The sequence below is a fragment of the Hippopotamus amphibius genome, chromosome 16 (assembly GCF_030028045.1).
Source record: "Hippopotamus amphibius kiboko isolate mHipAmp2 chromosome 16, mHipAmp2.hap2, whole genome shotgun sequence".
Taxonomy (NCBI): Eukaryota; Metazoa; Chordata; class Mammalia; order Artiodactyla; family Hippopotamidae; genus Hippopotamus; species Hippopotamus amphibius.
Window position 1 is genome coordinate 48358063 of NC_080201.1, and position 17774 is coordinate 48375836.

General features: G+C 40.8%; 1 protein-coding gene across 1 annotated transcript in view; it reads left to right on the forward strand.

Annotated features, from left to right (window-relative positions):
- Positions 1-16718, forward strand: part of LOC130838076 (zinc finger protein 714-like) — a 42662-nt gene extending 25944 nt beyond the window's left edge. Inside the window, exons 7-12 of the mRNA XM_057710849.1 lie at positions 820-1155; positions 10709-10818; positions 11090-11148; positions 12207-12333; positions 13419-13514; positions 15045-16718. Coding sequence (XP_057566832.1) covers positions 820-1155; positions 10709-10818; positions 11090-11148; positions 12207-12333; positions 13419-13514; positions 15045-15904 — 1588 coding nt within the window. The 3' untranslated portion in view covers positions 15905-16718. The remainder of the gene's footprint in view (positions 1-819; positions 1156-10708; positions 10819-11089; positions 11149-12206; positions 12334-13418; positions 13515-15044) is intronic.
- The last annotated feature ends 1056 nt before the right edge of the window (positions 16719-17774 follow it).

Below are 17774 nucleotides of genomic sequence, written 5' to 3' on the forward strand. Positions count from 1 at the left end.
CATGCTGTTAAGAAGCTCAAACTAGCCCACACAGAAAAACCACATGGAGAAACTCTGAGATTACATGAAATTAGAGATGTCCAGCCAGCTTCCAGTTGCCCCTGAACTTCCCACTGTTCCAGGTTCAGCTATCATGGAAAACCTGAGCTAGAACTGTCCAGCTAGGCAGAGAAACCATGAAAGATAATAAATGATTGCTGTTGTTTGAAACCATTAAACTTGAGAGACTAGATATACAAACAGACAATGCCAGATCCTGTAAGACAATAGAACTCTAACCTACAAACTCTGCAGTAACCAACTGGTTTCCAACCTACAACCTCGGCAGCAATCAGCCCAGAACAGTAAGGACTTGGTCAATAACTGCCAGCTTCCCTGTTTTTTTTTGCCTCTGCTTCCAACTCAGGACCAAACAGAGAAAGCCAAACCACCACCCTAAAATCGATCACACAAGTTGCACTGCTTGCAGTTGGTCTACCTCCAGCTTCTTTATGCCAATAACTTCCAATCTGAACATACCTGAAGCCTTCCTTTTTTCACTATTAAAGCTTTGCCTCTCCCCTGCCTGCCTTTGAGTCTCTGCCAAACACAAGTGGTAGTGGCTGTAATACCAGTAATTGGAAACAACCTAACAGTAATAAGATAAAACATCAATCACGTAAGTGGAATGCAGAATTTACAAAATACTGTGTAAGAACACAATGTTCAATATGTATGTGATTTAAAAAACAGGTTAAGATAAATATTTATGTGAAAGGATATAAGCTTAAATATAGCTATGTCTGAATGGAGAAATTACAGGTGTTTTGTTATTCCTAGTTGTAGGCAGCGGCAGGAGGCACCTGTCAGGTTTCGTGTTTGCATGCCCAGCCCTCGCAAGCGGCTGTTTCGCGGTGAGACTCGGAGCTCACCTGTGCTGGCCTCGCCACGCCCCCATCGCTCCTTGGGGAGGAGCTTGGAGAGCGCCCCGGCCCGCGCAGGGGCTTCTGGGAGATGTGGTCCCGCCGCCGGGCCTCCGCGCCTGCCTACTCCCAGACACCACCAGCTGGGCCTTCTGGGTCCGCGGGCGCGGGTGGGTCGGGCTGATTCCGTGGAACATCGGCTGGTGAAGGCCCCCTGGCGGCCTCCATGCTCAAGACCTCCGGGCCTAGAGAGGTGAGTCTCCCAGTTTACTGGCTGAAAGCAGCGAGAATAGCCAGGGGTCCCCGAATCGTGCCAAAGGGGAATGGGAAAACCGAAGGTCTGGGAGTCGCGCGGGTCTGAGAGGCGACGCTCTGGGCATGTTGGTTTTACTGAAGTGGGGATGGGTAGCTGCGACTGTGGTCCCCAGGTTGGTGGGCCTCCAGGCATCCTTGGGCTGGGGGGCTGGAGGCAGGGGTCCTTGGATATAGGGGACAGCCCATGCCAGGCGTTTTGGTTTGGGAGGCAGCTGGGGCTTTGCAACCCCAGGTTGGTGGGGAAGGGACAGTGAGGCAGGGCCCAGGGATTTGGGGGTGTCAACTGAAAAAAAATGCACAGCCTAAAAGTTGAGAATTACATTTTATTTGGTGGACTTCCTGAGGGCTCAAGCCCTAGGAGGCAGCCTCTCAGATAGCTCTGAAGGACTGCTCAGAAGAGGGAAGGCAGCAGCCAGGATCTATAGGAGTTTTGCAACAAAAACCAGGTAGTCGAAATGTCAAAAGATTACTGTTAATTAGAAAAAACCAGACGTCTCAAATTAATGAATTTAGCACTTTTCTATGTATGGGAAGATGCGAGAGTCTTAATATGCACCTTAACTATCTAGAGCCAGTATCCTGCTTTTCTCCATCCTGAATCCCCTCAGGGTTCACAGTTGGGAGTGGCTGCAGTGGCGGCTGGCTTGCTGGCCATAACATCCTTTGTTTACTGATATGGCTGGCAGCATTCTTAGTCCACAAGGGGAGCAAATGGGGCCGTATGTTCTTAGGTGTTTGTGGGGGAGGCTAGATATGTGCATTCTTGGTTTGGGAGATGTGGGGGGGAATCAGGAAGTGGTTGCCCTTGGGTTTGGGATGTAGTGAGGGTCATGAGTGTTGATCTTTATGGTGACAATATGTTCTGGCATCCCTTAGTTTGGAGGTGACTTGGACTTTGAGGCGGGGGGGCCAGAATCTTGGATCCCCACTTTTGCTGTAGATGTTCCTGTGAGACCACTTTCACCTTTGACTCATAGGGCTTTTTCCTTCTTTTCTTTTTTAAAGAGAACTTTTAGTTATTTATTATTTTTTTGGCTGTGTTGGGTCTTTGTTGCTGTGCACGTACTTTGATTGTGGTGAGCAGGGACTACTCTTCGTTGTGGTGCTCAGGCTTCTCATTTCATTGGCTTCTCTTGTTTCAGAGCACGGTCTCTAGGCACATCGGCCTCAGTAGTTGCAGCATGAGGGCTCAGTAGTTGTGGCCCACAGCCTTAATTGCTCTGCGGCATGTGGGATCTTCCCAGACCACAGATCAAACCCGTGTCCCCTGCATTGGCAGGCAGATTCTTAACCACTGCACCACCAGGGAAGTCCCTGGAAGGCTTTTTCTATAAGTGAGCCAAGGGGTGTGTTATCAGAGGGATGGACAGATTGTCCTAGACACTAGGGTGGGCTATTCCCCCAGCCAGGCCCTCTATGGATTGCCAAAGGACTGCTGCCACTTTGCATTTGAGAAACCCCAGAGCTTAAAGTGGTCAGCAGCTTCTCTAAGTTCCCAGGTGCTGTGGAGTTTTGTTTTTTTTTTTAAGTGATGGTTTCTTTTTTCTTTTTTTTTTAAGATTTTTTAAATTTTATTTATGTATTATTATTATTATTACTTTTGGCTGTGTTGGGTCTTCATTGCTGTGCATGGGCTTTCTCTAGTTGCTGCAATTGGGGGCTCCTCTTCATTGTGGTACACGGGCCTCTCACTGTGGTGGCTTGTTGCGGACCGTGGCCTCTAGGTGTGTGGGCTTCAGTAGTTGCAGCACTCAGCCTCAGGAGTTGTGACTTGCAGGCTCTAGAGCACAGGCTCAGTAGTTGTGGCACACGGGCTTAGTGGCTCCGCGGCATGTGGGATCTTCCCAGAGCAGGGATTGAACCCTTGTCCCCTGAATTGGCAGGTGGATTCTTAACCACTGTGCCACCAGGGAAGTCCCTCTGTGGAGTTAAATGACCTTCCCCTGGGTTCTTGACTCTGGGGTAGCAAAGCCAGGTATATCACACTTATAATCACCTCCACAGTTATCTGCAAAAGAGAATTCTCCACACTCTTGGCCAGTGAGGGCTGTAGGGGAGTTGTAGTTCCTTTGTTGTCTCAGTGGAAGTTATAGTTCCAGGTGTTAAAGGTGGAGGTGTCCCAGTTGTGAATTTGATATCACAGGTGACTTGCAAGTCACAAACCTGGCTGTATCTCCAAAGCCCCTCTGAGTGCAGAGGTTGCAGGATGCGTATGCTCTACATTTTCCTTGGTCTTTCAGGTTGAGGTTGGCTCACGGCTCTTTTATTTTCCTTTAGGTGAGGGTGGATCTGCAGAGACTGGGTGTGAGAATTTCTGGCATGTGACTCAGTACTCATTGCTCCTGGCTCCCCATTCTGCCCTCTTTGTAATCTGCTGACCCTGAGAGATCTGTGAAAAGAGGAGACAATGTTCCCAGGGGTCCTGGCAGCAAGACCCTCAGTGAGTGGGATTTAACCTCTTTCATGCAGTAATCCCTGTCCCCAGTTAGATGACATGTTTGTTCACTGCCTTAAAGCACCCACCAAGGCTCTAAGACAAATATTTTTATGTTTGTGGCACAGCTTTGGGAAACTCCAGAGGAAAGCCCACTCTCCCTTCTCAATTTACCTCCCCCCTTGACTGCATCAGTATCAGAGCTCTTGGCACACCTTAACCTTTGCCCCTACTTTCCATTAATTTAGTCTACAAATGGTTCAACCTCTCTTCCACATGCCCTGGTGTATCCTGTGTACATTGGGAAGTACTGTCTTTTCTTGAGGGCTTGTAGGCCTTATTGAGGTGGTTGGTTTTTTCCTTTGTTTTCCTTACTGCGATGGATTTTAAAATTTAAGTGGTAAATTAACAACAATTGCAAGAATAGAACAAATAACACTTGTATGCCCTTCATTCACATTCATCAATTCTAAACTTTTGCCAGTTACTTTATCATTCCATCTCTATATGTATATTTGTCATTTTCTGAATAATTTGAAAGTTGCAGACATCATGTCTTTTACCCCTAATTGCTTCAGCATGCATCTCCTAAAAACAAAGACAGTCCCTTAAACAGCCATAGTATAATTCAGGGAATTTAATATTGATACAAACTATTGTCTATTCTGTAGCTTATAATAAAAATTTGCCAACTGTCCTAATAAGTTTCTTTATGCTACCCCCTACCCCACCCCGCCCTTACCTCTCTTTAGTCTTCTTTAATCTGGAACACTGTCTGAATGATCCTCTGCCTTTATCGATCTTGACATTTTTGAAAAGTACAAGCTTATTATTTTGTAGAATGTTCCTCAAATTGGATTTGTCTTTTGGTTCTTCATGATTAGATTAAGATTACACACTTTTGGCAGGAGTAACACAGAAATGACATGTCCTCAATTTGTCATTACAGGTGGCACAGAATATTGATTTGTTTCATTATGGTACTAACTTTGATCACTTAATTAATGTTGAGTCTGCTAGGTTTCTCCACTGTAGAGTTTCTATTTGAGGATTGGAGAGGAAGGGAACAGATCTCTTAAGCTGGCTGTCACTATCATGTGGAAGGCATATCAAAGTGGGGACAGAGAGGGAATAGAATCTTACATAGAAGATGGCCACAGTGGTCCAGATAAGAGCTGATTGTGTCCTGGACCAGGGTGATCGCACTGGAGACAGAATGAAACAAAAATATGCAATGGTTGTGGGGTGAGTAAAATCAATGAGATTAGGTGTTTAATTGAGGGAGGTGTCAACTATAGATTTCTGAGTTTTGCAGCTACATGGATGGTGGTGTGATTTTCTGATAGGAAATAGAGGGGGCACCAGAGTTTGGCAGGTATGTGTGAAAATGGGGAATCAGGAAGTGTGCCAGAATCCCAGAAAGAAACAGATAACAAACTCATAAGGAATGATCAAGGAAACTTTTATGAAGGGACTATTTTTAAGGCTTTCAGAGACCACTGTGGGATGGTTACAGCATCCCTGAATTAGCAACATAATGGAGCCCTTACCACCACAGGCTGAAATGGTTAGGAAAGAGAGTAGTTCCTGGAACCTGGTTTCTTCTTTGACCCTTTGGTTATTTAGGAGTATGTTGTTTAATTTACATATATTTGTGAGTTTCCTAAATTTTTTTCCTGTTATTGATTTCTAATTTCATTCCATTGTATTCAAAGAACATAAACTGTATATTATTTCTGTAATTTTAAATTTCTTAAGATTTGTTTTATGGCCTAGCATATGTTCTATCCTGGAGAGTGTTCCATGTGCTTGAAAGTTCCAATATTATTGAAAAAAATATTCTGTTGTTGTTGGCTGGAGTGTTCTCTACATGCCTGTTAGGTCTAGTTGGTTTATAGTTTTGTTCATCTTCTACGTCCTTGTTGATCTTCTATTTAGTCATTCTGTCTGTTATTGAAGGTGGAGTATCAAAGTCTCCAACTATTATTATTATCTATTTCTCTCTTCATTTCTGTCAGTTTTTGTTTCATGTATTGTAGTGCTCTGTTATTAGATGCATATATTTTTATAAATGTTATATCTTCCTGATGGATTGACCCTTTTATCATTATAAAATGTCCCTCTTTGTCTCTAGTAACATTTTTTTTGTTTAAAGTATGTTTTATCAGATATTAGTATAGCCACTCCAGCTTGCTGTGATTGTTGTTTGCCTGCTATGTATATCTTTTTTCACCTTTTAATTTATAATCAGTTTGTATCTTTTAAAAAAAAATTTATTTATTTACTTATTTAATTTTTGGCTGTGTTGAGTCTTCATTGCTGCATGTGGGCTTTCTCTAGTTACGGTGAGTGGGGGGGGGTCCCTCTTTGTTGTGGTGCTCAGGCTTCTCATTGCAGTGGTTTCTCTTGTTGTGGAGCACAGGCTCTAGGTGCGCAGGTTTCAGTAGTTGTGGCATGCAGGCTCAGTAGCTGTGGCTCAAGGGCTCTAGAGCGCAGGTTCAGTAGTTGTGGCGCATGGGCTTTGCTCCGCGGCATGTGGGATCTTCCTGGACCAGGGCTCAAAACTGTGTCCCCTGCATTGGCAGGTGGATTTTTAACCACTGTGCCACCAGGGAAGTCCCCAGTTTGTATCTTTAAATCTAAAGTGTGTCTTCTATAGACAGCAACTAGTTGAATCATCTTTGTTTTTTTTTAATCTAGTCTGACAATCTCTACCTTTAGATTGGATTTATAGGAAGCAATTCACTTATTTTGTTTCTAAACAAAGAAGTACTTTCTAACAATTTGCAGAAAGTATATACTAATGAGTAATTTTTTTTCTTTAAAAATTACCCATCACAAAACTCTTTGCACATTCCATAAAACTGGCCTGTACTCTTAAAAATGTTAGTGTTATAAAAGACAGAGAAAAGCAGAGGAACTGTCTAGATTAAAGGACACTAAAGATACATGACGGTAAATTGCAGAACTTGATCCTGAACTGAATCTTCTATTGGGGGAGAATATTTTATAAAGGGCATCATTAGGATAACTAGAAATGGAATATTTTGATTGATGCAATGCTTTTTTATGTAATCTATGTGACATTTCCTGAGTTTGATAATTGTACTGTGGTTATATAAGAGAATAGCCATGTTCTTAGGAAATACACATTGTAAGATTATGGGGCAAAGGGGCATGACATACATCTCCTACTCTTAAATGGTTCAGAAAAAAATTGTGTGTATTTGTGTGGAGAGAGAGAATGGTAAAGCAAATATGGCAAAATGTTTTTAAAAAAGTGAATCTGGGTGAAGAGTATATGGGAGTTCTTTATATTAGTCTTGTCACTTTCTGTAAGTTGAAATTTCTTTTTTTTATTAGTTGAAATTACTTTCAAATGAGGTTTTTGAAAAGCTGTTTGAAAATGATGGTGCATTTTGTTGACAGAATACTATGCAACCATGATGAAAGAGGGAGAAGCCTTTTAAGTACTAATATGGAATGTCCTTCTGAATATATTTAGGAAATCATGATTGTGGTGGTGGTTATACAATATAGATGTTTGTCAAAACTCATCAAACTGTACCCTAAAAATGGGAGCATTTTATTGTGTATAAAGTATATCTCAAAGTTAATTTCAAAATACAAATCTATACTTAGGGGAAAAATTGCAAACCAGTGTGCATAATATACTGTTGTTTGTATGAAGAAGAGAAAAAAAGGATATGTGACTTTTTCTTGAACATATGCATATTTAAGGATGGACACATAAAAAATGTTTAACTTTTAACAAAAATGTTTAATGTTTAAACTTAAATGCATATTACTAAGCCAAAAGAAGCCAGTTTGAAAAGGTTACATATTGTATGATTCCAACTATATGACATTCTGGAAGTGGCTAAAACAGTGGAGATAGTAAAAGGATCAGTGGCTGCCAGGGGTGGCGGGGAGAGGGAGAGATGAATAGGCAGAGGATTTTTAGCGCAGTGAAAATACTCTGTATAAAAGTGTAATAGTGGATACATATCATTATAAGTGTGTCCAGATCTATAGACTGTACAACACCAAGAGTGAACCCTAATTTAAACTATGGACTTTGGGTAGTTATAATGTGTTAGTGTTGGTTCATCAGTTGTACCAAATGTACCATTCTGCTGTGGGATGTTAATGATGTGGGAGGTTGTGCAATCTGGGAAAGGTTGTGGGGGCAGGGGTTTTATGGGAAATCTCTGTACCTTCCCCTCAATTTTATTGTGAACCTAAAACTGTTCTAGAAAATAGTCTTTTTTTTTTTTTTTAAGTTTAACAGAGGTTGTCTCCAGGGAGGAGAGATGGGAAGAGGAAGACTTGTCACTATATGTATTTTTACACATATAAACATATGCACTTGTAGTACTTTTTCAAAAATAGAAATAAAAATTATTGGAAAAGAAAAGCTGTTTGAACAGAAAGGAGTTTAGGAAAGTGATAGTTTTAGACAACAAATATACAAAAATGAAGTGTGTTTTTATAATAACCATAACTGATTAGGAAATTAAAGGAAGGGGAACAGATTCACAAAAGCAACAAAAATATCAAACGCATTGCTTTGAACCTAAGAAAAAACATGCAAGATCTTTAAGAATGTAGCAAACTCTAAGGGACAAAAACATTACCCATTGTTCTTAGATTTTAGTAAGTGATTTAAAGTTCCACATGTATTTGGAGCAACATGAAATGGTTTTAAATTAAGAATCTTATAGAAAAAACGATGTTCCAGAACTTGTGGGAGAGTATATGTATATAACACATGCACAAACTTTTATCAGTGTCAAGAATATGATGTTTATAAAATATATGAACATTTAGTAAGCTCTTACATTCATCACTCTCTGTGTGTTGTGGATTTTAGATCTAGATATCTTTTTTTACTGAGTTAGAAGTACAAAGGAAATGTGCCAAAATTATGACACCCTTTAAGGTAGCAGTAGAAATACAATCTAGTTTATAAATCAAGATGTGGTGGACTGTTCAGGGACCTTTGGCATTTTTCAGAGTATTTAATTTTTAAAGCCTTTTATTGTGAATGTTAATGAACACAAGGTAATTAGAGAATTTTTTGAAAGTCTAGAGAAAACAAAAAGAAACTCATAATTCCACCATTTTTCAGTAAAAGAATAGAAAGTAGAAAGTGAAAGGTCCCCCATTTATCCAAAGGTAACCATCCAAAGGTAAACGACTTCTCTTTTTCCAGAAATTATTTTTGCATTTGCTGCTAAACCCACATGTAGGTGTGCATATGGTTTTTAAAATGAAAATATTAATAGTCTGCAGTTTGCATTTTTTTCTCCAAACGTTGTAACACGGACCTCTTTCTAAGGTAATCTATAATGTTATCTTTAAAAAAAATTTTTTTAAACTGGGTGTTATTGTGTGACTTTGCTAATTAGAGTTTTTGAGAATCACCATAACTTAATAAATTTTTGCAAAAAATTTTAAAGTGAGATGTAAATTACATGGAATAAATTGCACAAATGTTAAGTACATCTTGGTGAATTTCTACATGTATATATACACAACAATGAAATCACCACCCAAGTAAATGTACAGAATATTTCTGTGACCTTACAAAGTTCCCTTTGCATCCCCTCCCAATCAGTTTCCCCCATAGGCAACCACTGTTTCTGATCAGTTTTGTTTATTCTAGAACTGCTTAAATACAGTTTGTACTCTCTTCACTCAGCATATCTCTGAAATTCATCCAGCTGTCACCTTAACATTTAGCTATTTCACTTCTTATTCCATAGTTTATATTTGTTTAAAAACAGAATAACATAATATTTTGCTTGTTAAACATATTGCTTGTTGAAAATAGAAGAGTGCAATTGGATATAGAGTTGAACGTGGAATTACCCTGTGTCCAATTTCTCATCCAAAGCACTGAGAATCGTTTACATCTACGTAAAATACTTATACTTTAAAAAAACAACTTACAAAAGTAAATCTTAACACAGTTCGGCTGCTTTCTCTGGAAAGTTACACTAAAATTGTCTTTCTTTGTCAGTATATACAGAGCTGCCTCATTCTTTAGCAGATATTTAGTATTGTGTGATCCAGTGTGGATGTACTTTCAGATAATTCAAAGTTCTTCGATATTACAAATGTGACTACAGTAAGTATCTCTGCAGTCATATCTTCATGCTCTTGTGCAAGTCTTACATGTAGATTGAAAGTGTGGGACCAAAGGTGTTCTGTACATTAAAAAACACTTTTCTGAGTGAACTGAATTTTTTGTATTAAGGGTTAATTGACACATGATAAACTGAACATATTTAAAGTGTTCAATTTTTTTAAGCTCTTTATTGGAGCATAATTGCTTTACACTGTTGTGTAAAGTGTTCAGTTTTATATATTTTGACATTTTTATACACTCATGAAACCATCATCACAATCAAGATAATCAGTATATCTTATCACCCCCCAAAGTTTTGTTGTTCACTTTCATAACCTCTGCTTCCTGACCCTCCCTGCCCCCTCAGTTTGATGGATATAATCAAATTGCTCCCCCCAGAAGACTGTACCTATTTATGTTCTAACAGCGTATGAGACCGATCATTTTCCTACAGCCTCATTAATGATAAGGTTTTCAGATTTTAAAACACTTACTGATCTGATAACTAAAAAGAGAAATTCAAGAATTTCACCAGTTCACCTTTTGAGAATTGTGGATTTGTATCCCCAAAGTGGGACGTTTCCAGGAAATCTTCACAGAGGAGGCAGCATTTGAGAAAGTCAGAGCTGGGTACGCCTAGGAAGTAGGGTCATGCCTTGTACACAGTGGATGATTAGTAAGTGTTTATCATTGTAACTGTGCTTTAGTTTATTAACTGTGCTCTCACTTAAATAGAGAAGTCCAGGACCTAGCCTGAAGTCTGGGCTGCTGGGACATGGCCTCTCCTGCTTACAGGAACAAAACAGCTACCTGAGCATGAAGGCTGCAAGAGGCCCCTCACATGCAGGAGTTCTATCTTTGGTGGAGACAACACCTCCTGAAACTCCCTCTGGATGTTCCAGGTGGAGTTTGGAGAAGATGAAGAGAGATTCCCCCAACAGAGCCACTGGGGCTGAGGGGTTCCCCTCCTAATAGGGAGGGCAAGATGTGGGACCATGTAGAAGCTGGAGTGACCTCAAAGACTAAGGAGAAAGGTGAGAGTTAAATCATTACCAAGGCACATAGTAAGTACTCAGTAAATTTTTGCAAGGAGGGAGGGAGAAAGTGTCTGGGTTGAAGAGCCATCTGTAAAAGTGGAAAGAGAGGAAAAGGCTTTCTAGGGGAGGGCATGTCAGGTAATGGTAAACAAAGAGCAGTGTTACCAGCTGAATACAATGTGTCCCTATCTCCCTTCTTGGTAACTAAGATACTGGTCTGCTTCAGTGAGCTGGGTTCATTTTTTACTGCTTCTTTCTTCTTACCCAGCACTTCCTTCTGAGGGCCCTGCCCTACTTCAGGAAGAGGAAGAAATGCCCAAATTACAGGTAAATTACAGTCCACCTTCTCTCCCTGAAAATATCACCTGCATACCTCATTTTGGGGAGTGGAGAAGGAGAGCAGTGTTAACACATATATTGTGCTGGCCCTGGGCTAGATATATGTTACTCCAGTTTCCCAGAAAAGTCTGAGCATTGCTGGTAGGAGTGTAAAATGGTATAATATACCATTTTCCAGCTGGAATCTCATATCTGCTTCCACGTTTTCTCTGTTGTAAGATCACACAACACGTAGCCTCTGAAAAACTCCTCCGTATTGTTGTAAGAGAATAAGAGTGAATAAGCCCAATAATACCTTAGAATTATTATGAAAATAATATTGACTTTACAGATCGCCCTGACAGGGTCTTGGGGAACCTCATGGGTCCCTGAACCACAGTTTGGGAATTGGTACTGAATATTAGTCCTTCATGTGACTATACCGGAGTTCATATATCCTTTCCACTGTGGATGTGTGAGTAGGGATTTTGGGTCCATAATAAACATTTTTAGTATATAATTATCAGAGGGAAGTTTCCTAGATAGCATTTCTCATTAACCAAAGAGTCCTTATTGTTAATCTGTCTTATTCCTTCCCACGCAACTGTCCACTCACTTTTCTTGCCAACTGGAATTCCTCATCTTTTTTCCCTCTATTCATATTTTAACCACCTGGCTTTCTCCATGGTACCTGCCCTCATGGCCCCAACCCACCCTGGACTCCTTCTCCAGACCCTTCCCCGAGTAAATCTCAGGCTTATTCTGATTCATAGAATGTTGTGTGGGTGGCACCTCTGGAATTGTGTAGCTTTTGATGTTCTCTGGTTGAAATTTGAGTCTTCTCACCAAAGAGATTTTAAGGGCTGAAGCGTTAAAAAAAAAAAGGTGCCTCGTGTATCTTTTCGATTTTCAATATAATATAACACAATCAAGTGCATGAATGTGTCCCTAAGTTAGTCTAACTCAGGGCCCTGGAAACTGTCAGGACCACTTACAGATGCCACTGGTGCTTGTCAGCTGCATTCCTCTGTGGGAATGGGTTTGTCTGAGGATGACTGTTGTTTTAGGAGCTGGTGACATTCCAGGATGTGGCTGTGGACTTTACCCAGGAGGAGTGGGAGCATCTGGATCCCTCTCAGAAGCACCTATACAGAGAAGTGATGTTGGAGAACTATGGGAATCTCATCTCCTTGGGTGAGAACAGCATTTTCTTCCTGAACCCACCTGCTCTCTCACAGGTTCAGTTGTATAGAGTAAATCCTGAGGGGATCTGCATTTTGGGGGTCCACATATTCTAGATTCCTTATGGTAGTGGGTATTAGATTTGAGAGTGCATAAAAATACCTGAGGTAAATATAAAAGAAGCAAAAGAAAAAAGAAAAAAAAAAACCTGAGGTGATGGCAAGAAATGCCAGTTCCTGTCCAAATTAAAGGAGACTAAAGAGATAAGACAACTAAATGCAGTGCCTTATTATAGATTGAAAATATCTAGGAAAAGAGTGCTAAAAGGGACATATTTGAGACAATTGGCATCATTTGCAAATTAACTGTAAACTAGATAATAATACTGTGTCAATGATAAGTTTCCTGATTTTGATGGCTGTATTGTGGTTATGGAAAAAAGTCCCTCTTCTTAGGAAATGTGTAGTGAAAGAAGTTGGTCATAGAGAACTATGGGGCCTGTAACTTTCTCTCAAATGGTTTAGAAAAGAATTGTGTGAGAGAGAATAATAAAGTAAATGGGCCAGATATTAACAATTGGTGACTATGGGTTAGGGTTCTACGGGCATTCTGTTCTGTGTATTACTCTTGCTATTTTTCTCTAAAATAAAAGGTTATCCAAAAAAACCTAAGTCCCTAGATTCTACCACCAGGGCTGCTGATTCAGTGGATTTGGGATGGAGTCTGCATTTTTGACAAGTCTCTTCAAACCACACTTTGGGTAGTGCTTCTCTGGTGGACACAGAATCGTTACTGCCTGTTCAACCCATTGAGAATTATTACTGTTGTACATTGCAAATAGGCCTCTTCACTGAATTCAGTTCCTGGAACTCCTGGAACCATTTTTTGTTTTAGGGAGAAAATACTTGTTTATTTGTGTGTTTGTGTGTGTGTATGTGTCTGTGTGTAAATATAAAATGTGATTTTGATGCGTAATGGTTTTATTCACCTTTCCCAGTCTTCATAGAACCTTCACAAATACCAAAGGATAAGATTGACTTGTGGGCGGGTCCTCATCCACATCACATTGCCCTAATCCACCTGTCTTTCCCCTCAAGCAGGACATCTGCTGTCCAAATCAGAAATGATTTTCCATTTTGAACAAGATGATGATGTGTGGATGGAGGAAAAAATATCAAGAAGCTCCTATTCAGGTGAGAACCAGTCAGCCAGGAGCAAATGACATCAATAATTCTATGAATCCATAAAGGGGTGGTAGCAACTTTAAAAATATATATATTATTTGACTTTTATGCTGATAATTTAATTGAAAATATTTAAATATTTATTTGATTGGAGGCAAATATCTTTTTTTATAGAAGCATTAAATGCCCAAGCTCCTCAAATTCACTTGGAACGAGCCTTACTATTTTATTAGTTCCTCATTAAAATTTTGACAGATATTCACTCCATATTTGTATGAAAGTTATATTCTTTTTTTTTAAAGTTTTTTGTTTGTTTGTTTTTTAGAAATTTATTTATTTATTTTATTGGCTGTGTTGGGTCTTTTTTGCTGTGCGTGGGCTTTCTTTAGTTGCGGTGAGTGGGGGCTACTCTTCATTGTGGTGCTGGGGCTCCTCATTGCCGTGGCTTCTCTTGTTGTGGAGCACGGGCTCTAGGCACGTGGGCTGCAGTAGTTGCAGCACATGGGCTCAGTAGTTGTGGCCTATGGGCTCCAGAGCTCAGGCTTGATACTTGTGGTGCACGGGCTTAGTTGCTCCGTGGCACGTGGAATCTTCCTAGGGCAGGGCTCGAACCCGTGTCCCTTGCATTGGCAGGTGGACTCTCCACCACTGCACCACCCAGGAAGTCCTATTCTTAACTTTTTGATAATTATGCTTTGACAACATTAACCCATTTGTAGCTCGTGGGATTTGAGTTGGTGTTTCTAGTAACATTTAGTTTCCTTGACTAAGGAAAAGGTCCCCAGTATCTTCCCATTCCCCTTGAAGCAAAAATGAAAAACCTAATGTCAGGAGGAGAGAGACCAACACAACACTTCTTCACTCAGTGAAGTTTTGTTTTTTTTTAATAAATTTATTTATTGGCAGCATTGGGTCTTCGTTGCTATGCGAGGGCTTTCTCTAGTTGTGGCGTGTGGGGGCTACTCTTCGTTGTGGTGCCTGGGCTTCTCAGTGCAGTGGCTTCTCTTGTTGAGGAGCACAGGTTCTAGGTACTCAGGCTTCAGTAATTGTAGCACGTGGGCTCAATAGTTGTGGCTCGTGGGCTCCAGAGCGCAGGCTCAGTACTGGCTCACAGGCTTAATTGCTCCGAGGCATATGGGATCTTCCCGGACCAGGGATCAAACCCATGTCCCCTTCATTGGCAGGCAGATTTTTAACCACCAGGGAAGTCCCCACTCAGTGAAGTTTCTTTGCCTTTTACCAGTGCTGCCTAAGTGTGTCCAGAGCACTGTGCAGCCTGAAACAAAACCCCTGCTAACTTTCATCATCTAATTTTCTTTGTCCCAGTAGTCAGGGATGAGAATGATGGGATTCTCTCTTGGCCAGTATCTCCAGGAGAAAAACCCTGTAGCTGTCCCCAGTGTGGCTAAGACTTCGGCCAGCTCAGAAACGTAATTCACCAGTGAACCCATACGGAAGAGAAGCCCTCTCCTTATGACAGGTGTGGAAAAGCCTTCAGTGAAAGGACAACAGACCTTAACTTTCCTGTGCTCCTTCCAGGAGACAAGCCTTACCAATGCATGGAGTGTTCTGGAGTCTTCAACTCGGGATCTGCTCTGAGAAGGCATGAGAAGGACCACATGGGAAGGAAACCTCACACATGTGAGGAATGTGGGAAGGACTTCAGCCGGAGCTCCAACCTGTCCATCCATCGGCGAGTACACACAGGCGAGAAGCCCTACAGATGTGGTGTGTGTGGAAAAGACTTCAGCCGCAGCTCCAACCTCTCTATCCACCAGCGCATCCACACAGGTGAGAAACCCTTCAGGTGTCGTGACTGTGGCAAGGACTTCAGCCGCAGGGCAGCCCTGCAGATCCACCAGAGTGTCCACACAGGAAGAAAGCCCCATGCCTGTGAGATATGTGACCGGGGCTTCACCTCACGCTCTGCGCTGGCACGACATCAGCAGGACCATGCAGGAGACAAGGCCTATGTATGTGACACATGTGGTCGGGGCTTCAGCCAGAGAGCCAACCTCTACCTGCACCAGCGTGTTCACACTGGGGAGAGGCCATTCCGGTGTGAGGCCTGTGGGAAGTGCTTCAGCTGGAGCAAGGACCTGGGTATCCACCAGAGGGTCCACACAGGAGAGCAGCCTTACACGTGTGTGGCTTGTGGGAGGGACTTCAGGCATCGCTCAGCCCTCAAGAGGCACCAGAGGGTTCACACAGGGGAGAAGCCTTACCCCTGTGCTGTGTGTGGGAAAGGCTTCAGTCAGAGAGTCCACCTGCAGATGCACCAGAAGGTGCACTGTAGGGAGAGGCTTCCAGGATTGGGCTCTGCACATGCAGATGCCTTCCATGGCCAGGGCGAATGGCAGGGCATGGGTGCTGAGATGCACAACATGGATCAGGCTTAATAATATATAGCATTTGTTAGTATTTGTACAGAAAAAAGAGGACAGATCAACAGCACTTAGATGGAGAAATAAAACATTTTCAGCCCTCCTGAAAGATCTCTGCATGCTCATTTCTACTCACTGCCCCACAAAGGGAATCACTATCCTGACTTCTAAAACCATAGATTGATTTTGCAAGTTCTAGAATTTCATATAAGTGGAATTATACAATATGTAATCTTTCATATAGGACTTTATTCACCCAATGTCTTCACCCATGTTGTTGCATATATTCATAGGTTCATTCATTTTATTACTGAATGGTATTCCATTGTATGAATGAACCACAGTTTGTCCATCGGTTACCTGTCAATGGACATTTACATTTGGGTTATTTCCAGGTTTTCCAGGTTTTCATCATTATGAATAAAGCTGCTGTGAGCATTTGGGTACACATCTTTGTGTGGACATATACTTTAATTTCTTTTGGGTATATACTTAGTAGAATTGATGGGTATTTTTAAACTTTTAAAAACTGGGCTTAATATTATCTTGTTCATTGGATTTTTACATGTACTTGGAAAATTTTAAATACAGAAATAGAACAGTGTAACAAACACTTATGACCCCATCATCTAGTGTCAGTCATCAATTCATGATGAATTTTGTTTCCTCTATTCCACCCTGCTCCCTCACACACAGTCCTGAAGTATTTTAAAGCAAATCCTAGGCTAGGATATTGTGTCATCTTTATATAGTATATGTTCAGAAAATTGAGATTTGTTTAAAATGTTTTTCCAAAGAATCAGTCTGTTTAAAAAAATTTTTTAGGTAAGGTAAAATTCGGAAAACATATAACTCACCGTTTTAACCATTTGAAAGTATATTATTCATTAGTTTATTTTTTTAAATAAATTTTATTTATTTATTTATTTATTTATTTATTTATTTATTTATTTATTGGCTGTGTTGGGTCTTTGTTGCTGCACACAGGTTTTCTCTAGGTGCGGAGAGTGGGGGCTACTCTTCCTTGTGGTGCTCGGACTTCTCACTGAGGTGCCTTCTCTTGTGGTGGAGCACAGGCTCTATGCGTACAGGCTTCAGTAGTTGTGGTGTGTGGGCTCAGTAGTTGTGGCTCGCAGGCTCTGGAGCACAGGCTCCATAGTTGTGGTGCACAGGCTTAGTTGCTCTGCGGCATGTGGGATCTTCCCAGACCAGGGATTGAACCCGTGGCCCTGCACTGGCAGGTGGATTCTTAACCACTGTGCCACCAGGGAAGTCCCTGAATAATTCTATCATAAACATTCACATATGAGTTTTTCATTGATTATATGTTTTTAATTCTTTTAGGTATATATGGAGGAGTGGAGTTGGTGGGTCATATGATCATTCTGTTTTACTATTTGAGGAACTGCTAAATTGTTTTCCATAGCTCCATTTTATCTTGCCATCAGCAATGTATGAGGTTCTAGTTGCTCCACATCCTCAGCAACACTTGTCATTTCCCATATTTTGTTTATTTGTTTGTTTTGTTTTTAATGTGAAGTGGTATCTTATTATGATTTTGATTTACATTTCCCTAATTACTAATGATGTTGAACTTCTCTTTATGTGTTTATTGGCCATTCATATATCTTCTTTTTTAAAAAAATTAATTTATTTTATTTTTGGCTGTGTTGGGTCTTCCTAGGCCCTTATGAATATGTTATTTGCTAATATCATCTTCCATTCTTTGGGTTATATTTTCATTTTCTTGTTGGTGTCCTTTGATGTGCAAAAGTTTTTAATTTTAATGAAGTCCAATTTATTTTTTTCTCTTGATGCTTGTGCTTTTGCTGTCATATTTAGGAAATAGTCGCATAATGCAAAGCTACAAAACGTTATACCTATT